Below are 22061 nucleotides of genomic sequence, written 5' to 3' on the forward strand. Positions count from 1 at the left end.
ATACAACAAATCTCTGCAAAATTTCGTAATAAATTTATTTACAGCTGCTCAAAGCAAACAGAACAGTTGGTTAAACAAGGACTAAACAGGGATAAATACGAGTAATTGTGTGTTAGCTATTGTTTTTGTTTTTTTTTAGATTTTGCGCGCGCGTCGCCAAAGGAAATAATAGCCCAGCAGGTGGAAGCCAAAGTAGAGGCCAAGTATGGCAAAGAGATTGCGCTGCAGATTCGCCTCATTGAAGCTGTACTTGTCCAACACATCCTGCCCGGTGTGGAAGCAGGGCAAGTCGGCACTTTCCTGGAAGCAAGCTGCAAAGCAGTGAAAAGTTTTTTAGAAGAAGAGTGAGAATAGAAGAAGAGAGGGGAACTGCGTCTACTTACTGATGTTTTGCACGCCGGACCATTGGGCAATTGTCATCGCTTCGTTGGCATAGAGCATCCACGATAGAAATTGCGTCCAATAAAATGCCAATGGCAACGAGCTGAAATCATACGGAAATTGTAGTGAATATTTTGTGTTGTGGGTCAGACCAATGATTGCTCTGCTGTTGTGGCAGCTGCGCCTCACCTAATTTTGATAAAGATGCCAGACGTAATCATGAATATATAATCGAGGGGCACCAAGTAAGCCATGGCCAAGGGCACCGAATTGAAGGCCGTCGAGAAGAAGCAACCACATGCGGTGGCCACATTCATAACGAGCACCACACAAATCGCAGTTATCCCAAAGGCATACAACGTGGCACGCAGTCCCGTGATCCAATAGCAGATGACCACGAACAGCAGCGGCTCCAGAATCATGCCAGGCAACTGGAGAGCGGAATACAGAGAGAGCAGACATTTAGGTAAACACGTAAAATAAGTAACATTCAAGTGTGTACGACTCTAAGATAGTCGTTACATATTTTAATAAAACCGTCGCATAAATTATCTTTCATACAAAATATAGGCACAACCTTTAATGTTTCTATCGCTATTAATCTTTTTACAGAGGTCGGACAAATAAATATAAAATTATTAAATGAACTACTTAATCAATAGTGTGCTCGACTTTTATCCATTAATGAAAGCAAAACAATGCGATTGATATTGATGAAATACTAAAATATAAAACAGCCTTTTTTAGTATATCGATATACTACATATTACATTTAAATTATACTATATAAAATATACTAAAATATACCGAAGACTATATTTGGTATATCGATATACTATTATATACAAAATATACCAAAGAATACAAAATATGTTCAACAAAGCTTTTGCCTTACATACATGAATGCACAAAGTTATACTATAATACCCTATAGGTAGTGGGTATTATAATATATATATGAATATAAATTTAGTATTCTACTATAAAATTATAGTATTGCTATTACTACAGCATTATAATTGTACTAAATAATTAAAAAGTACATTAAATCATATGCTGAAGGTAAGTACTATATAAAGAAAAGATAACATTCCAATGTCCAATCATATTTTTCATGAACTGACTTTGCGTATATAGCATGAAGTATGATATAGTATGTTTATCTCATTCAAGTCATGTTTTAATTAAACGTATTACTTTTAATTCATCTTACCATATGAACAAAATTTGAGTGAGATCCTAATAAGTAGACCTTCAATCGAATATTATGTATTAAGTAAAACTATAAGTATTTATTACAACTTTTTAAACTATAGTGTTTATATCTTTTGCAATTCATGTGTCGAATCTCCCTTAACTCATCTAACTTAATCCTTCAAATGCAGTATATATGATAAACATATGCAAAACATTCTAATAAGTCGACCTCGAATCGAATTTTTTAGCAGCTAAGTATTTAGAATTGATTACAAATTGATTGAAATTGATTACACGTCTTTCAACTCGTATTTCAATATAACGGATCTTCAAAATCCGCAGACTACCCATAAGTAATTCCAGACATTCAAAGCAACAAATCTCGCTACTCACCATTGCCAAAATGTTTGCCACATAGTAATGAGCCGGACTGTATAAGCCGGAGCGCGTCTCACGCATGAACAGTGGAAAGCCCTGAGGAAACACATTGAGCACCGAGTACATGGGATGGTACGTGTTCTCCGATATCATGATGAAGAGCGTGCCCTGCATTGCCAAAATGGTAAATAGTCGATTCATATGAGAAAACTACTTTCAACTTCACCTGCACAGCCTGCACACCGAGTTGGGTGAGTTCCGTGGTGCCCGCAAAGCAGGCGCCAATGATGAAAGCCATCGCCATCTTCTGTGCAAAACGCATCCACTGAATGGTGGGATCTCTGAGCAGCGTTAGCGTTGCCCTCAGCCAGACCACATGGAAGCGTTTGTACCAGGCAACACCGCGGAAAGCATCGAGTTCAGTGTCAAAGGGAAAGTTGCCCGATTGCGCCATGTGTATCTCGAGGTTAACCAGCATATCGCGCTGCTTGGCCGCCGAACTGACCGCAAATTGATCGCACAAATGCTGTGCCGAACGCTGCGAAGCTTGCTCGTAGCCGGGATCTGTGGCCAACACGCCAATCAGAAAGTCCGCCGGATTGTAGGCCTCCGGGCAGTAATAGCCATGATCGGCAAAGAAGCTCAACGCGTGCTGTGGAGAGCCTGTGAAGGCCACGCGACCATCTGCCAACAGCATGACATTGTTGAAGTTGTCAAAGAGCTGCGAGCTTGGCTAAAAGGAAGGAAATATAGAATATAATAGTTGCAGCTTGTAGGTTGAAGTATCAAAGATTTAGTAAATATTTTGTTTAATGTTATATACACTTTTAGATATATATTTTAATGAATGTCGATAAATCAGACACTTGGTTTATGCTTTCTAAGTTACATACATCTTCTACTGTATTTGTAGATCAATTATTGAAAAATTTACATGAATACAATATCTCAACATTATGTGAAACAAAAAGTTAAACACTTTTTGGTTATGCAAATTAGCTTTGATATACACATTTGCAAAAAAGGTAAGGAAATTTGAAAAAATTTTAAGACTATTTTAAAACGGTATGTTGAACTGTAAGAGCAATTAAGTCTAGAGTTATGTAAGAATGTGAAAATTGTCTCATATAATTAAGTAATAACTTATACATGCAAAGGTAAAGGCTTCCCGTATTTATAAGATAGGTGAAGGAAAGGCACTTATACTTAACATTTTGCGACCCCCGCACATTTTTGATGATTCTAGCTTTTATTGTGAGTGAGATCAACGCACTGATAGTCAGAAATTGATTTTAAGATATGCGTATATCACGAAAGTTATTCAGGCTAATCAATGCACTCTAGGAACTCGTTTTGCATACAGTTCTAAGGTAAGAGTGTCTAAGATATAATCGTAGTTCTGATGTATACAAACTGTACAAGTTCTATTAAAAATACTCCACTTTGAAGTAAGAGTAAGATTGTCAATATATTTTTATGAAGATACTTCACTTTGGCAGTTATATTAATTTTCAAGAATCTACTACAACTTCATCGTTAACCAATATAAAAAAAAAAGTAGTTTTCAACTTACCTGATGAATTGTGCACAATATAGTGGTGCCTTTCTGGGCCAGCTCATGCAGAGTGGCCACCAACTGCTGAGCACTATAGGAGTCCAGACCCGTGGTGGGCTCATCGCAGAAAAGAATCACCGGATTGTTGAGCAGCTCCACGGCAAAGGCGAGACGCTTTCGCTCCCCACCCGAGAGCACCTTCTTGTCATCGCCGCTGCCAATGCGAGTGGAGGAAGCCGACAGCAATCCTGTGCGCTCCAGAAGATCCTTAATGATGAGACGACGTTCCTCGCTGGACACACGACGATCCAGGCGAAGATTGGCCTAAAAGAATAAACGAGTTAAACATAGAAATCTTTTGTTGCTCTAGCTACTCACCATAAAATTGAGGTGCTCGAGCACAGTGAGCGCGCCAATGAAGAGATCGTCTTGGTACACATAGCCACTGATGCGATGCATGAAGGGTCCAACGCGACGTCCATTGATCAGTATATCACCTTGAACCACAGTGCCAGCTAAAGCGTGTTGTGTTATAGTTATCCAAGTAGTAGATGATGATGATGAGATAACTTGAATTAGTTTGCTGATAAGATAAGCAACGACAGCATCTCACACTTACCTGGCTGGCGATAGGCGAGCGTTGACATTAGCGTCGTTTTACCGGATCCACTGAGAATAGTACATAAGTTATCCACAATTAGATAGACTATAAAAGACCTACTTCGTCTTATTTGCACCCCAGCTGCCTTATCAGCGTAAGTGATAAGAGCATCTCTCAGTGGAGTATGTTATGATACAATGCCAACCCAGATATCACGGGAATTTATGGTTCTAAACTAGCCAGACTTGTTTTTTCTTAGCCAACAACACTTGGTCATATCGATTTCTCGTTATAGTTGACTTAACCCGGCCTTACCTTGCGCCCATTAGAGCCATGAGTGAACCCGGCTGCACAGCTCCCGTTGAATTATTGATAATCCGCTTCATCTTGCTGCCCGATCCCACATTGGTGTACACACAAAGATCACGCCAGACCAACGTTGCCCCGTGTTCCGTGGGCGCCCATTTGTTGTAGCTGCGCAGCGGGAGACTGCGCTCCGAGCTGTTGCGCTTCGATAGCTTCGGGGTGGTGTCCACACTGGGCAAATCACTGCCACTGCCACCACCAACCGAGACGAGCTGCAGCTCGTGCTGATCATGCGGCAGCACGTCTGCCATATCGCTCAGCAGTTGTCGACTATCTGTATCCGACATTCTAAGTAGTTTTAATCAACACGCAACCGACGCGTTCGGCAGCTCGATGTCAACTGAGGCAACAGTAGTTTGCCTGAGTGACAGTGACAGCGACCTGTAGAGGCTTTGTCTGACGCCTCTTTTCGGGTGGCTCTCACACAGAAGTCGCAGTTGAATCTTCAGCTGGTCATACGCTCAGCGTTTATGTGTAGAAGTAGTTGGCAACCTAAGCTTCGTTTCAAATTACCTTATGCCGCCGCCGCCGCTGCTGCTGATTCCAGCCCAGAGGGAAGCCCTCCAAGCCGCATCCAGTAAAGCAGCCAAGCAGCAACGGGAATCTACCGCAACGGGAAAGCCAACGTCAATGGCTTTGACTTTTTCTCTTGTGTGTTTTGCTCAGCATTTTCGCATTGCGTTTGGTAGTAAAAATAAAAACCCTTTAAATTTTTGTGCACAACTCAACACATAAAGATGACAAGTGAGGTCTTTAAATGAAACCGAAAATATAAATGTGTAAAATTCAAAACTGCTTGACAGTCCAAAATAAACCCAAAATGTTATCAGCTGCAGCCAAAAAGTATGCTACACTTTTAAATGTCCAACTCAAATATTGAAAGTAACCTGAAAATGTGCGTTATGCTTTCTACATTAACGCTAATAAACAATTTACATAAATTTCATACACCATTTACTACACAAATATAGAATTTAATCAAATTTATGAAGTTTACCTATTCTATTGAGCTGTGAAATAATGCGTAAATATTTCATACTTGCGCACGAAAGTATACAACATTTTAGTTATTCCTGCACACCCCCAAAAGTATGCAATTGATTAAAATACTACTATGCGAACGATGAAATATAATATAAATACTACACTTAAAAGAATGCACTTCTTATTTCTGTTGGTAGAAAAATATTTTATTATTCACTAACATTTTATTACATTTTGTTTCCACAAATAATGTGTAATGCCAGGAATGACAATTGTAAATCATCTCATTCATCAAGATTAACAGTCAGTGTCGAGCATCAACAATACAATGTTTCGTATCTTTAGACTCTGAAAATAAAAGAAAATGCAAAATTTGCTAAATAAGATACAAAGATAAGTTGCAATTTATGATGGGTATCAAGAAAATGAAGTAATCAAATGAGTCCGACTCTATACGAAGTTCTACAACTTTTGTGTATAAACACCAAAAGCGTCTCTGTTGATATCACACTCAGTTAATAAAGCAGAGTCAATATACCTGATAAGAATGGTATAAGAACAATGAGCTATCACCGGCAGACGCCAGTTGCATGAGCACGATTAAACAGCGCGGTTCGTGGACGGGAGTCGAATATAAATACAATACATCCGAGATCGCGCTTTGGGGGGTTGGTAATATCGCGCGAAGTGCTAACGATTCCAACTGGCGTTCATCACGAAAAAGTGCAATTTGTTTAAATATTTTTTTTAAAGGAATTTAAATTAATTTGTGAACAAACGAGTGTCGCTATTTTCTGAAAAACCGCAAAAAGGTTTGTTGGTGCAGTAAAAAATGGAATATTAACATTTATTGTCTTTGATACGTAATTCGAGACAGTCCGATGAGTTAACAGATAGATAGAGTGCCTTTGCTTGCTATCTGAATGTCGATTAATTGATATAATCGTGATAATTGAAGAAGCGTGTACAAATCATCACTTGATACCATCTTATATAACTTGGGGAAAACTCGAGTAATAAAGATTGCAAAATGCAAGCAATGCCAAATTATTTATAACCCTTTAACTAACTGCCAAATGATTAGGAGTATAATTGTAGTCGCATTAAAATCACTGTCCGATGCCAAGCAACAGTTATCGTGTCATATATATACGATTACTATTTTCGTTTACCAAACTTTTAACTTCTTTTGTCTGCCCAATTGGCTGAAGTTCGCTTCTTATCGGCGACGAGACGCTGACTTGACCTAGCGGATAACACTTGGCTAAGCGTTAACGCTAACGCTAAATACCTTAACTCTTGATAAGGAAAATTGGTTATAAAAAACTTAACACGAGCCCCATAAACTCATATTACTGCACAGCAATTAGAGGCACACAAAAAAGTTGACTTGCCTAAACAATAAACCATCCCGACTAAATAGATAAACCTTCCACACAGGGGAAAAGGGAACTAAAACTTGCAACCACACAAAAAACGAGAGAAATTCAAATTGTAACGTAAAATAAAAGCTTTTAAACTGCTGAGAGCGGCAAAAGCTTCAACGCGTCCAAAAACAACGTGACCCGCTGAACTTCCGCAAAACCCATCTGTCTATTGACTTAGACTGCGAGAGAGGGAGAGAGACCGAGAGCAATAAAGCGAGTGCAAACAGAGCGAACGCAGCGACGCCGCAAAGCGCACAAGCGAAATGAGCGTAACCGAGGTGAGTGCTTTTAAGCGGCAGACTTGTTTTTTTTTTCGCTTTTTTTTTCCTTTTTTCTTTTGTTTGTTATTGTTTGCGTTTGATGTAACTAAAGAAGTGTCACTAAATTGTAGTGAATAGAAAATGTGAATTGTGAGTGTGTGGCTGACCACATGTTTAAAAGTGAATGAGCACGAATCATCGAAATCAACTGAATCTCAAGCGTCATGGAAAAGTGTTCACAGTGTTTGCAGTTATTTTTGGTATCGGTATCGGCTTGCGCGAAAGTACTTCGTATGACTGCGAGTTGAGCAGCAGCTGCAACAACAACAACAACATCGTCTACCTCAACATCAACAAGAAACAACAACAAGTACAAGTACAACTATAACCACAACTACAAAACCTAGCACAACATCTGTATAGAGAGGCCGTATGGTATGCAGCATTTGCTATTTTTTATCAATAAATAAATTCATATGTAGATTGGAAATTCGGAATTCAAGCTTGACTTATGCACGAAATAAAGAAATTTAATACTCATTCATACACACGCGTGCACACACTCACATTCAAAATTTGTTTGTATTTATACAAGCGCCTCGTACTGCTATTGGAAATGCTTATCGCACTAATGTTTTCATAATAACAAAACATACACCATGCTTTAAATATAATCGAATTCTTCATAATAATAATAAAGATGAATGATTAGCATCGAATGACGAAACTGAGAATAGACAACGGCAACAAATGCTGACGGCAAATTGTTCTCGACGACGCAACGTGCTTGCGAGCTTTGCTTGCTTGCCCTGCTATAAAAGCTTTTACCTTCTGCAAAGCCCTCTCGCGCTTCCTCTCTCTTGTTTGTCACTCTCTCGTTTTGTTTTCAATATCAGGGCGAACAGAACAAACACTGCGCCTGATTCGCTGGCCTGGTAAGCTGTGCTTTGGTGTCGCTCCCGCTCTCTCTTCGTGTGCATGCCCTACTGCTATGGCGTCGATTGGCTCGCATGCGGTCTTGCGCTCTCACAACTTCCAAAAACTGACACAAAATCATTGCATACTTTCAGGAGGGCACGCAAAATGCTCGGCGCACAAGCATTGGCAGCAGTGCTGCCAGCAGCAATATTATTGCCATTGAAAGCCAACGACGCAGCTTCGGCGAATGGCTGTGGGACGCCGTCACCGCCACCTCTGTGGAGCCCACGATGTTTCTGTACATGTTCGCCTTCATGATCACCTCGGTGGTTGAGCAGAACTTCTTTGTGCAGAAGGCGTGCCTGGTGAACAGAAATTTCTCCGCCGAGATCTGTGACAACATCAATAATGCAGAGAACGAGGAGTACAAGAAGAAGGTGCTGGAGACAACGGCCTGGTTCCACCAGTGGGAGAACATTGCAGCGCACATCTTTCCCATATTCCTAGCTCTCTTTCTGGGCTCCTTTTCGGATAGACGCGGTCGCAAGCTGCCGCTGCTCATGGGGCTGGTGGGTAAGTTCATCTACTCCGCGATGGTAGTAGTGAATGCCAAGATGACAAACTGGCCGGTGGAGAATGTCATCTATACAGCCACGCTGCCATCGGCGTTGACGGGCGCCGATGTGGCCATATTTGCAAGCTGCTTTGCGTACATATCGGACATCACAACGCTGAATAATCGCACAATTAGGGTGACCATATTGGATGTGGTTTATCTGAGTGCCATGCCCACAGGCGTAGCCTTGGGCTCCTATCTGTTCTACAATGTCTTCAATCAGTCCTATGCGGACATGTTTGCGGTCAACGCAACTTTATTGTTCCTGGCGATTGTCTACACATTGTTTGCCCTGAAGGTGAGGACAACTTTCGCTAGATTTGTCAACGGGATTATGTTCAAATCCCTTTTAATCTTTCTATCTAGTGGCAAACGACTCCCAATCAACGTTCGTTGAGGGAGTTGGGTTGCTGTGGCTTCTGGGCAGACTTCTTTGACAAGCAGCACATTAAGGATTCGTTTGCAGTGTTGTTCAAGCCACGCATGGGCCACAGACGCAGCTTCCTGTATATCCTGCTCATCAGTATGGCACTCTACACGTTCCAACGCGATGAGGGAAGCTACATGTATCTTTACACATTCGGCAAGTTCGGCTGGCAGGTCAGTTCCTACAGTACCTTCAAGACGTTTAAGTCAACGGCCTTTGTCGTCATGATGCTGCTGGCTGTGCCCGTGATGAACAAACTCCTCGGCTGGCGCGACACAGTAAGTATTCCCTATCTAGCATCCCTTGTTTTTCCTAACTCTATTCTGCTGCATAGACCATCATCTTTATTGGCACCTGGGCACATGCGCTTGCCCGACTGTTCTACTACTTTGCAATGGGTCCAACGCTGTTCTATGTGGGTGGCGCGGTCTGCAGTTTGGGTCCTATTGTTGGTCCCATGATACGTTCGATGACGTCGAAGATTGTGCCCCAATCAGAACGTGGCAAGGTCTTTGCCTTGCTCTCGGTCTGTGACAATGCGGTGCCCTTCATCAGCGGCGTTTGCTACTCTCAAATCTATGTCGCCACGCTCGAAACTAGTCACGGCGGTGGCATCTATCTACTGACCATTGGCACCCAAATGGCAGTCTTTTTGCTAGTGCTGTAAGTACTGGGGGTTGACTTAAAAGGCGAAAAGAGACTAACTTAATCCTCACTCGATCCTTCTTTAGTTGCATTCACATTGTGTTGGGCCGAAACTCGTTGGCTGTGCCAAATGTGGAGGAGAACGACAGCGGACTTATTAGCGAAACTGTCTCAACGGACAGACATCGGGATAGTCTATCCAAAAAGACGGAACAGGAGGCCAAATGAAATCTTGTTTTTACATCACAACCTAGCTACTGCTATTATAAATAAAAGACAGAGATATATTTTACTTTTTAAAACACTCACCAGTTGCCAGTTTACTTGTTCTTGGAGAGCGTGCGCTGTTTCTCGGCATGCTCCACCACCTGTTCGTCCACGAAGAGTCCCTTGCGTCGTCGCACACTGTCCATGTAGACCTTGGCCCTGTTTGCGGAGTCGGCCTTCTCGCCGAAATGCATCAGTTCCTCCTCGGTTGTGGGCAGCCAAAAGGGATCAATATCAATCACCTGCAAAAAGGGAGCGAAGAGAAGAGCGAGAGACAGATCAGTGTTAAGGTTTTTGGGCTTTCCAGGAAATCATTTAGACACAACGGGGGCGGGTCGGGCCACTTGAGAAAGGACAATAGCGAATGAATAGAACGGCGTCGTTTGGTCTATGCGCCTGCGCCTGCACCTCAACCTCTGTCTCTGTCCCTGTCCCTGCCTCGTCCTGCCAGCGTGATTGGATTTACGTGATGTTTTATGAGTCTGTCTGGGTGTCTCGGTGTCTACGTGCGTAAGCAGGCAATCAGGGAAAGCGTGCATTTTCACATCTTCATCTTCATTGTTAAACTCAAGAGGGTCGTTCCTTTTAGGTTTCGGCTCGACATTCAAATGGCTGCGCGCATCTTTAATGACTTTTATGTATAGTCCAGGACTGACTAGGACTAGGAGGACAGAACCTCGGCATTCATTGCGTGATAAGGCACGCCAGGATACGCAGAATTTTAGTGAATGGCGTGAAGTTTTTGCTCCTTTCTTCTGTGATTGATGATTGCCAACGTCGCTACTACACGTTGTCTTCATTTTCTCCTCAACACAACAGCAACAACAGCAACTCCGACTCCAACTCCAATTCTAGTGTTCGATTGTTGTGTTTTGTTTGGTTGGAAGGACACGCACTTGAGTCGCACAGCGGGCGGGTGTCAGACGTGCTGTTCAATTCGATGCGGTTCTGTGGAATCCCAGTCCAAAAAAAAAAAAAAAAAAAAAAAATAACGTCTCCTCAATGCCAAGGAACTTTGCTTTGCTTCAGGATTTTCAGTTTCAGTTCGTGCTGTGGTGAAACTTTATTTATTTCTGTTTTTTTTTCGGTTTTGTGTGTAAGTTGTTGTGCAGTTTTGTTTTTTGCACCATCTGTTCGCACTACGCTAAACTGCGGCTCAGTTCCCCATGTAGATCATTATCGGGCACAACGTTTCGCTTGTTTAACAACCACTAACAACGCCAGCAGAGCAAGGAGTGGACCAGTTGGAGCAAGGAGCGAGCGAGGGAAGGCACAAAAGGGGAGAGCTGCAGTAGCCAGCATGATCACGACAACGACACGCGGCCAAGAAAGAGCACAGGGCAGAGCAGGGCAGGGCAATCCCGTCCAACAATCCACACACACACATACTGAGATCCTTTTGCACATGTCTACAACAAGAGCAGTAAAAGATGCTTGAGCTGATCATCAAGCTGTGGAGGGACGCTGCTTTCCCTACGCACAACGGTTCGTCAACAACAGTGGAACAACAATGCCCCAGCAGCAGCAGCAACCGCATCTTCACTCCCTTGGGGACCTTTTGGCAGCTGAAGTGCTCCAGAAGTGCGCAAAGCTTGCGTCTGAGCCGGTCCAGACAAATGAGCAGCAATCGCTGTCGCACACTTGCAGAAAAAAGAGGTATAAAAATCCAAAAAAAAAAAATCTTAAATGTTGTTCCCAGACATAATCTTAACTATACTGATCGAGAGTAGCTATTTGCGGAGATTAAAAATGCTCATTCAAAATATTAAAAATCTTTAAAAATAGGGTAAAAAAAATACAAAATTTCTAACTTCTTTTGCGGAGATGAAAAATGCTTATTAAAAATATTCAAAATCTATAAAAATAGGTAAAAGTTAAATCCAAAATTGTTCACCATTTATGGTGATTATGATTATGATTCTAATTTATTCTGGTAAGTAAACTTCTTATGATGTACTAAGCTATAGACTGATTTACGAAGGCTTACTATAAGGATATTTGAAGCAAACATCAATCATTGTCATACTGTAAAACCATAAAGACCATAAATTTGTTCCCATTCCCATTCAAGTTAATGACTTAAATTGACATAACACCTTCATTCAAAAGACAGTTTTGTATTTTAGAATAACTTCTTAGGTTAAGAACTAAGTCTTTGCTAAATATCAGATATTCACTAATATTGACATACTATAGTTTTTCTCACAGTGTTGTCATTTAACCCACAGCTAAAGGTAGCCTATAAAAACACTCGACGGTTGTTATCCACACCAGCACATCAAGCTGCAGCCTAAAAAAAGTTTGGAGCTCTGTGTGCTGACTAAAAGATTTTCAATATATTTAAATAAATATGAAGCGAAGAAAAAAGTGAGAATTTGGGAACTTTTAATAATAAATTTCAGGCATAATCGAAGACTATAGTGGCCAACACTTTCTTAATTATATGCAAACCTATTAAATGGATACATTTTTGGTATAATAAAATACTATCTTAAGTATTTAGTATATACATAAAGGGTAAAAATTCTCTACAAATGTTGAAACTGTACACATTTTCATTTTATTAATTGTATGCAAAACTATTAAATGGATACATTTTTGGTATATTAAAATACTATCTTAAGTATTTAGTATATACATAATGTGTGAAAATTCTCTACAAATGTTGAAACTGCATACTTTTCCATTCTATTAATTGTATGCAAAATAAATAATTACATACATTTTTGGTATATTACAAAAATACTATCTATAGTATTTAGTATATTCGTAATGGGTGAAAATTCACTTCGAATGTTCAAACGTTGCATATTTTATTAATTGTATGTTAAATAAAGAAATGCATAAATTTTCGGTATACAAAAATACTATCTTTAGTACTTAGTATATACATAATGCATGAAAATTGATTATAAATGTTGTAACGTTGCATACTTTTCTATTAACTAATATAAATTAATGAAGTCTTTGTAAATTATATACTACAAAGTGAAAAACACCAATAAGAAAAGCTTTTTTATTGAAAGACAACTAGTCAAAACTGAGTTTGTAAACCAATTGAATATATATTGAGCTACATTATTGTCGTAGATAAGCGGTTACTAGGAGCTAATACTCTCGGTTCAATGCGTGTGCGTAGTAGTAAAAGTAGATCATGCGTATTGTATTGTATTTTATAGTATTTCGAAAAGTGCTCAGGTTGAGTCTCGCGTATTTGTCACGGCCTCTCATGAGGGGCCTCTAATAAACACGCAGACGCGTGAGTCGATTGTCTCTCGAAACGAAGTGTGAGTGTGAGTGCGAGTGTGTGTGTTGTGTTTGTAGTGTATGGAGTGTGTGGAGAGTAGAGTGTGTGTGGAGTGTGTTTACCTGTCCAGCCGTACGTCCGCATGCAGATAATTTACGCAGCAGCTACCGAAATACGCCTGACGCGCAGCTGTGGCTGAGACAGCGACCAACAACAACAAAAACAGTGAAGAGTGAAAAAAAAAAGCAGAACGCGCGGCCCCGCAGTCGAGATTATTATCGCGCGCCAGAAACAGAGCCACAGCCTGAGGCAGCAGAGACAAGAGGCAGAGGCAGAGAGACAGTGACAGAAGTAGAAGTAGAAGGGGCAGCAACAGCAACAGAGCCGCAGTCGATGACGGTGCCACTAGCCAAAGACTACAAGAGTCTGCCATAACCACAACAGCAACACACACACAGACACACGTTGCGCATGCGCTGTTGTTGTTGCTGCTGCAAAGTCGAGCCTCGAACCTCGACGAGCGTCATTTTGACAGCGCGCACAATGCAAACCACGTTCCACTTAAGCGCAACAACAACAACTGCAACTGGCTAAAGGATTGCCACAGCCACTTGGATAAGCACTTGCCAGCCTGTTGCATACACCAACACACACACACACATACACACTATGCAGCGCAGACTTTAGGGCACTGCCACGGCCTCAACCTCAACCTCAACCTGAACCTCAGTCTCAGTCGCAGTCCAAGTCTCAAGAATCAGCCTCTGCTTCTTCTTCTTCGTCTTCCATTGGAGACTTTCCCTTTGCTGGTGCTGGGGGTCTCTCCCTCTCCCTCTCCCTCTCTCGCTCTACACTGCTCTGTCTTCAGGTACAAAACGAGTTATCAGATTATTTGTTATTTGTCTTCGTCTGCTGTTCTCTCCTCCCCCCTCTCTGTCCTCATCAACGCCTTCGCTTGCTCTCTTTCTATCTCCTTCGCTCTTTCTGCTCTGCTCTGCTCTGCTCTGCTCTGCTCTGTTTTATTGTATACGCTGCTCTTCAAGTAGTTTTCGAGTTATGCCTCGCATATGCAAAGCACGACACCAACAACAACAACAACAGCAACAACAATAATAATAACAATAATATGCGACGCGTTAATGATAAACACTCCAAACAAGTACAACAACAACAACAACAACAGCAACTACTACAGCAGCAACCACAACAAATGAAAGGCCCTTCTCCCCCACCTCTTCCTCCTTCCCTACTCTACTCTCGCCTCCCCCCACTCCTTTTGAGCACCACGCGCTACAGTTAAGTAGGTAAGACCAGTAGCCAAAGCCGCTGCAGCATTTGGGGCGAGTGAGTCTCAAAATGGGGATTTGGGACTTCGGCCAGCGACTGTCAAGCGACTGAAGTCTGCTACTGCTGCTACAGTGTTACCTCCACCATGAAGGCTGACAACATGTGCGCATGTGACATGTGCAGTTGACACACAAAGCCTGCGAAGGTGCTATCGGTAATTAGATTTCGAGCAAATGTGACGCTATTGTGTGTGCTCGACATTTGAGTGCCACTTTTATGAAATTTTATAAAATAAAAATTTAACTAAAATAATGTTAAAATGACATTAAGCATTACGACTTAGAGAACTGAATTTATAAAAATATTGCAATAAAATAAACTAAATAAATTTGAATAGACTAATATTAATTTTAAGCCTCAATCTTACTTTTCCAAGCTAAAAGTAGTGAATATTATAACCTGCTACTTTTATAAAATTTAATAAAAATTACAACAATAAAGTATTATGAAACTAGATTTAAAAAAAAATTAAGAATATAAAAAAAAAAACCTTTTTTTTTTTGTAAATGGATTTGTTAGAAATATTCGAAGCTTAATGAAATTAAGATTAAAATCTGCTACCTTTATGAGATGAAAGGCTTATATTAAAATGACAAACATAAAGCATTATAAAAGAGAAATAATAAAAATATGAAAATATATTCAAGGCTAAGGGATGTGAATTAAATATAATTTGAATGGGCTAATATTAAAATGAAAAATACTAATCATTATAAAAGTGGATTAAAAAAAAATAATGTTAAAAAACATATATATTTAAGATGGGTTTGGTTGAGCTGTTACTTTTATGATACTAATAATAAATAATAATATTGAATAAACTAATATTAAAGTGAAAACAAAGTTAGATTACAATTTTAATTTTCAGAACTTTTAAGAATTTTCGGTTGTATATATCAAGATTTCGATGTCTTAGCAGAATTTTGATCTTAACTCAATTATTTTCCTTTATGGTTAAACTTTGACTGAAGATTTTATTCTTGATTTTTTGATTGCGTAGATGTCCTTGATGAAGTTAAATGAAGTCAAGTTTGCAATCAAAAATATGCATTACATTTTTGCCTCTATATGTACATTGCCACTGAATAATTATGTGTTTAATTGAAGTCCATCTCGGTTTTCAGCTGTATTAACTTACATACGTTGATATCTTGTAGTTATACATAGATTATACAAATATATTTAAAATGTTTGTGCCTTGGATGACAGCGATTCAGATTCAACAATGTAGGTCTTAGGGATAATTAAATGCCAAGCAAAAGAAATGTAAAGTATTAAATTGAGTTGTATATTAACCCAGCAAAATTTCAATCGAAAAGTAAGTAAAGAAAATGCTGTTGTTTTAAATTAATAGAGTAAAAGATGCTGTCTAAAAGATTAAGTATTTTTCGTTGCACTTGATAAAAGCTAAAAGTGTAAACGAGCATAAGATTTAGAGCTGCCAAAACTAAAGCTAAACAATAGCGATAATAAGAGTAGGAGCAACACTTGTTGGAGTTCTCACGACACCGCAGACAATATACCGCACAGAGCTTATCAATGTGCAGGGTATGCGGCAACACAAATAATAACAAAAGCGCGCAAGACGGTAGCAACAACAACAACGGCAACAGTAGCAATAACAGAAACAACAGTCACAGCAACAACAACAACCAAGTATTTATGCTGGCCATACCACAGAGTGTATGTGTGAGTGTGTGAGTGTATGTGTGTGTGTGCGGCTTTAATGCGTTACGTGAAGTGAAAAATATACAGAGACAGAGACGAGTATGAAAACTGAAAATTAGTTTCTGCTGCTGCTATTGTTATTGTTGTTGCTGCTGCTATTGTTATTGTTGTTGCTGCTGCTGTTGTTTTTGCTGTTGCAGTTGCTGCTGTGCTGTGCTGTTGCTGTTGCGGTTCTGTGGATGCGCGGATGCTCGGGGCGAAAAGGTCACCTCGGTGACTTCGTCACAAGGAGGCAAGCGGTAGAAACTCCATCAAAAGCTCAGTTGCAGTTGCTGCAAGTTAACGAACACATTGTAGGCCATGATGATGCGGCAACAAATTCAAATACCAGTCAAAAGCACGCGCTCTCTCTCTCTCTCTCTTTCTCTATCTTGCTCTCTCACTCTGTGTTGGCACTTGAGGCCGTCGCATTCGTTGTTATTATGGGCACGTGACAACTGCGCCCACGTCACTGTGGTCAGTGGAAACAGTCGAGCAACACACAGAGAGTGGAAACAATTGTGGAAGCGACAACGCTCACTGGGGGCTGGTTGAGTGGGCGTGGCAATAGGCGCAGGCGTTGCGCACACAAATAACTGTTTAATTGTTGAATGGCTAACAACAACAACAGAACAACAGAAATGTCAGCAGCATTTCATCGCCAGGTGACACACATCACAAAGTCGATGATTGTTGTTGTTGTTGATTGCTGTTGTTATGATTGTTGTTGTTGCTGTCTTGGCTGTTGTCGAATTCTAATTGCTAAAACGCACGCAGTTGGATTTCATTGGCTCGAATAATGCACTTATTTCAGAGAGCTAACTGCTCAACAAAACTAGTTTCCGTTTAGATTTCTACAGGAAAAACACACACGGAAAGTTACAAACGTCGCCCCTCCCGCTCCCTTCACCTTCTCCTTCAGCTGCTGCTCCCCTTTGAGACGGACGCTGAAAATGCGTATGAAATTATACGAAGCAGCAAAAAGACAACAACAACATCAACAACAACTCTAGACTGCGATGCCGGCAAAACTTCAGCTGAGAAATAGAAAATCACCGGAAGTCATTATACAAAAACTTGTTGTTATCGATTGGTTGGGCGATATACAACACACACACACACAAGCACATGTGAAGATACTCACATACATAGTTATATACTAATACTAGCACACACACTTGACACTCTTCGCTCACCCGACAAGTGAAGCAACATTTCGCTTTTGATCAGCAACAAATTTAACTTAAGGAATTAAATGGGGAAGAAGAGTTCATGAGCATTAAATACTATTTTTAAGAAAAAAAGAAAAGGTATTCAACTTGAGGATTCAATCCTGAAAGCTAGACTTTGAAATAATTGTAATCTCAGTGATCTTGTATTAAATTGTAAACACTTTAGAATTACCAAAGTCAGAACGCTACATTCGAGTGTGGTTGAGTGTGCTGCTGGTACTAAACCGTGTATCTTAAAATAAACCAAAAAAATATACCGAAGGCAGCATTTAGTATCTATATCTATATACTATAGAGTACAAAATATAGCAGATTGTCAAGTCAAATATTCAAATTGAGTATGCCAATAAAATATACTGAAAGTTACGTTTGGTATATCTATACACCATAAAGTATACCAACAAAAATATACCGAAGGTTACGTTTGGTATATCTATATACGACAGAGTATACAAATAATATACCGAAGGCTATGTTTGGTATATCTATATACTATAGAGTAGAAAATATAGCAGATATATACATATATAGCACAATTGAATTGGAGAAATAAATCCTTAAAGCTAGACTGCGAAATACATGTGGTATTATTGATAATTAATTACATACTGCAAATTTCAAAAGCATATGAAATATAACAAAGTGTTGTAAATTAAATGAATTGTATTTTATAAACAATATTTGAGAACATTAAAACCAAATAGCGCGTCTTTGTAATGCATTGTTAAATTTCAATAAAATACAAAATTTTATATGACACTAACAACTACATTTAATAAATTTTTATAAAATCCCAAATTAATGTATTTGGCATAAAATTTATATTTAAAATACCTTCAAAACAATCCTGTGCCGCTGAATTTTTTTATTCACTACAATTCATAATCAAAACGAAGCAGCTAAGATCATGAATACCTTTTCATACCGCGACACTTCTCCAATTACCTGACAAATGAAAATGAGTTAGAAAGTTGTCACAAGAATCTAAACACTTTATGGGGTTTCGGAGATAAAAATAAACACAGCTATATATAGAATAATTAACACAGTTCGTGACATAATTATAATGCCCTCAGCTCAAGAGTGTAACGCAAAACATTCTTTGGCTTGCGGTTTTTCTTGGCAACTTTTTCCAAGAAGTGTGTAAACTTGTTCGCATATAATAATAAAAGCGAGATGATATAATATTCAGAACCAGAAACAACTCGATTCGCTTTCAACAAAAGTCAAAAACCTTTTCGCTTGCGACACTTTTGTGTGGTGCACCTGAGAGAGCAGCGTCTTTATTAATCATCAGTCTATCCGCTGCTGCTGCTTGGCTCATCCGCTCATACACAGTTGGGGATCGAGATCAACTATTAGCAATGTTACAAATACAAATCGGATGAAGTGCGACAAGGTCAGGGGAAAGGCCGCCGCCCGCCTTCTATACATACTTGAATTTCAGGCCAAGAGAGCTTGCTGCCACAGCTGCAGCCTCAAATGGACCATATAACTTTCAGAGCAACTGTTGTCGCTATCGTTGCTGCTGTTGCTATGGCTCTGGCTGTTGCTGCTGCTGTGGTTTTAGCTTATAAGACTTCAGCAGAAGGTAGCAACAGTTAACCAAAGGTAAGCTGAGATTTTAGCTGACCAAACACAGACCGCAGATGGAGAGAGATGAAGAGGCAAGCAAAGCACACACACATATGGCATATGGCCAACTCTCAAAGAGGGATAAGTTCAGCTTTGATTGCGTGGCGCACTTGCGCCAAAATCACCACCAACAACAACAGCAGCAACCAGCAACCAGCAACAGCTGCGTTGATTGCAGACTTACCTCCCAATGACTGAACATTAGCTGGGGACAGGCGAGGCCAGATGTCTGTTTGCGCATCTCCTGCGCAAAGTTGAACGATTCAATGACCGGCAGCAGACAGGTCACGGCAAAGTTGCCGCTGCCCTGCGTCAGGTCACCCGATAGAATTTTGCCATGACGTCGTCCAATTACTGCATACATTTTACCTGCAACACAGAGAAATAAAAGCAAATGCTATTAATAAGACTGAAAATCTGTGCAAAACAGTTTATTGAAATTTTATCAATTGAAAAGGCATTGCTGTAACTTTTGACCTCGCTGGGCAGGCATTGAATTCCTTAATAAGATACAAAAAAAAGATAACAAAGAAATTCAAATACAAGATTTTTGGTATTTTGCAAAATATTTTATTCACAGTTCAACAGAGGAATATGATATACGAATGAGATGAATTTCTAGTCAAATTGTTACCGAATTTGTACCAAAAGAATTTGTAAACTATTGACGAACAACAACGAATTTGCAATCTTGCGAAAAATTTGAAAACTACTGAATTTAAAATAAAATCTGCAGCGTCAAAAGACAGATTAACAAACAAGTAAGAAAGCTGCAGTCGAGTGTGCTCGACAATGAGATACTACATATTTTAAATAAAAGCAAAACAGCGCAGCATTATTCTTAAAATATATCTATATAAATATAATCCGTAAAAATACTAAAAATATACCAATGGCTATATTTGGTATATTGATATAGTACTGCATTCTAAACATAGAGAACAAAATATACAAGATTGTCAGACAAAACAACTAAAATCCGTAGTAAGAAAGCCCATACAAAAATATTTCTTGAATAACTTCTACAATTTATCTAACCGCAACCAAATTTTCAGGAATCATTAAATCTATAGGTATTATTATATGTACCAAAATTCGCAACTCTAGCTTAACGCTTGTTACTCGATTTTTACGATTTACTGGGTCGGAAATGGGCGTGGCAAAAAATTTTAAACAAACTTGACCTCCGCCAAATATAACAAGTGCTGCCGAAAACATATTTTAAATCTATCTCATTTAGTCTCTGAAATCTAGGTGTTCATACGGACGGACGAACAGACGGACGGACAGACATGGCTATATCGTCTCGGTTGTTGAAGCTGATCAAGAATGTATATTCCTTAAGGGGTTGGAGATGACTTCTTCTCCCTTATACATACAACTTCTGCAGACATAATATTATATTAACATAAAGTTAACTGTCAGTTACTGTCATATAACAATCCTGAATTATATTCAAATAAACAATTTTTTTTTAAATCTGGATAAAATGATATAATGGGCAATGAAATTGTTAGCAAAGAAATAAAACAGTCGTGATTTTTCTAAAAGGGTTTGCTATATAAATTTCAAAATGGAATGGAAAAGTTTCTCATATGTCGTACAATTGCATAAAAATTGATATGAAAGGGAAGCATTAGTATGTAAAACAAAAAGATTGTAAATCAGAGCTGAGCTTTAGATGTACAGGAAGTCAGACAACATTCGAAATGTTGGCAACACTTTTGGCCAATCTGATCAATGAAATGAATGAATGAATAGGAAATGAATGAAGTGATGAACTAATAATGCTGTCATCTAAATAACGCTTGTGAATGAGAGTTATATTTTATAGCTTACACATACTAAACGATATATATATTCAAATGAGACAAGTTCTATGAATCCATAAACATAACAGCATTAAAAACGAACAACAAAACAATATGTCAAAATATTGTATGGATTTCGAAAATGTAATTTATGCATAAGCAAAAAATTCCAAAAGAACCAACATGAAATGTTGGAAGCTAAACTAAAATGAGAGTCATGTAGGAAATGCAATGCAAATAATACGAATTTGTCATCAAATAATATTCGCAATTCATTTACCTGCATTGATTATTATGAATATTGGTTGCAACATGCAATGACATATAATATTTATGTTACGTTATCATTGGAATGTAAAGAATGAAGGGAATTTCTTTCAAGCAATTGGCAATCGGAATTGGAATCGGAATCGCAAATCGAATAAAGTCAGTTGGCAACTGCACAACGCAGAACTAAGGCTCCAGTTAATGTCTCGCCATGGTCAGTCAGTCGGCAATGAAAATGGAAACCAAATGAAATCTTATCGCTAGGCTTCAAGTCTCCGAGTCCCCATAAAAAAAAAACAAGTAAGAAAGTTACAGTCGAGTGTGCTCGAATATGAGATACCCGCTACCTATTTTGAATAAAAGCAAAATATTGCGGTATTTTTTCAAAATATACCAAAATACAAAAAATATACCAAATTGTATAGTTATAGTTGTTATTGTAAATACCAAAATTCGCAGCTCTAGCTTTAAAATTACGTTTGTTTTTCAATTTTTTTGATTTGCGGAGGCGGAAGTGGGCGTGGCAAAAATTTGAAACAAACTTGATCTGCGTGCAAACATAATAAATACTGTCGAAAAAAATTAGAGCTCTATCTCTTATAGTCTCTGAGATCTAGGTGTTCATACGGACAGACGGACAGACAGACGGACATGGCTAGATAGTCTCGGCTATTGATGCTGAATATATATACTTTATAGGGTCGGAGATGCCTACTTCTACCTGTTACATACATTTCCTGCCGGCACAAAGTTATAATACCCTTCTACCCTATGGGTAGCGGGTATAAAAACA

General features: G+C 39.3%; 3 protein-coding genes across 8 annotated transcripts in view; 1 reads left to right on the forward strand and 2 right to left on the reverse strand.

Annotated features, from left to right (window-relative positions):
• Positions 1–41: 41 nt before the first annotated feature.
• LOC117571643 (protein scarlet) lies at positions 42–5220 on the reverse strand. 2 transcript variants are annotated; one of them, XM_034253873.2, is made up of 9 exons: positions 4428–5220; positions 4131–4180; positions 3890–4026; positions 3530–3835; positions 2183–2689; positions 1972–2124; positions 571–812; positions 384–484; positions 42–311 (listed from the first exon to the last, which is right to left on the reverse strand). In XM_034253873.2, exons 1-9 carry the CDS (start codon positions 4763–4765, stop codon positions 136–138), a joined length of 2010 nt encoding a protein of 669 aa, XP_034109764.1. In that variant the 5' UTR covers positions 4766–5220; the 3' UTR covers positions 42–135. The 2 variants fall into 2 exon arrangements, with proteins under 2 accessions (XP_034109764.1, XP_051860461.1); XM_052004501.1 differs by having other exon boundaries at positions 4233–4561.
• A 433-nt stretch (positions 5221–5653) lies between these two features.
• The window catches only part of LOC117571642 (elongation factor-like GTPase 1), a 90343-nt gene continuing 73935 nt past the window's right edge, over positions 5654–22061 (reverse strand). The window contains exons 5-7 of the mRNA XM_034253872.2: positions 19375–19559; positions 10065–10264; positions 5654–5810 (exon numbers count right to left, since the gene is read on the reverse strand). Of these exons, the coding sequence (XP_034109763.1) occupies positions 10076–10264; positions 19375–19559 (374 nt within the window). The 3' untranslated portion in view covers positions 5654–5810; positions 10065–10075. The remainder of the gene's footprint in view (positions 5811–10064; positions 10265–19374; positions 19560–22061) is intronic.
• LOC117571644 (proton-coupled folate transporter) lies at positions 6066–10059 on the forward strand. Of its 5 annotated transcripts, none has more exons than XM_034253875.2 (6): positions 6066–6274; positions 6886–7167; positions 8220–8981; positions 9050–9388; positions 9445–9773; positions 9842–10059. In XM_034253875.2, exons 2-6 carry the CDS (start codon positions 7153–7155, stop codon positions 9981–9983), a joined length of 1587 nt encoding a protein of 528 aa, XP_034109766.1. In that variant the 5' UTR covers positions 6066–6274; positions 6886–7152; the 3' UTR covers positions 9984–10059. The 5 variants fall into 5 exon arrangements, with proteins under 5 accessions (XP_034109766.1, XP_034109768.1, XP_034109765.1 ...); XM_034253877.2 differs by having other exon boundaries at positions 6903–7167; XM_034253878.2 differs by lacking the exon at positions 6066–6274 and adding an exon at positions 7281–7584 and having other exon boundaries at positions 6697–7167.

The sequence above is a fragment of the Drosophila albomicans genome, chromosome 3 (assembly GCF_009650485.2).
Source record: "Drosophila albomicans strain 15112-1751.03 chromosome 3, ASM965048v2, whole genome shotgun sequence".
NCBI lineage: Eukaryota > Metazoa > Arthropoda > Insecta > Diptera > Drosophilidae > Drosophila > Drosophila albomicans.

What these genes read in the sequence shown, in the direction of transcription:
- LOC117571643 (XM_034253873.2), bottom strand. Translation starts at nt 4,765, where the DNA reads ATGTCGGATACAGATAGTCGACAACTGCTGAGCGATATGGCAGACGTG. An exon ending in GCTCGCCTATCGCCAGCCAG is followed by an intron (nt 4,027 to 4,130) that starts GTAAGTGTGAGA and finishes AACACGCTTTAG; the next exon opens with CTGGCACTGTGGTTCAAGGT. An exon ending in TCGGTGTGCAGGCTGTGCAG is followed by an intron (nt 2,125 to 2,182) that starts GTGAAGTTGAAA and finishes TTGGCAATGCAG; the next exon opens with GGCACGCTCTTCATCATGAT.
- LOC117571644 (XM_034253875.2), top strand. An exon ending in ACACATTGTTTGCCCTGAAG is followed by an intron (nt 8,982 to 9,049) that starts GTGAGGACAACT and finishes CTTTCTATCTAG; the next exon opens with TGGCAAACGACTCCCAATCA. An exon ending in TCCTCGGCTGGCGCGACACA is followed by an intron (nt 9,389 to 9,444) that starts GTAAGTATTCCC and finishes TCTGCTGCATAG; the next exon opens with ACCATCATCTTTATTGGCAC.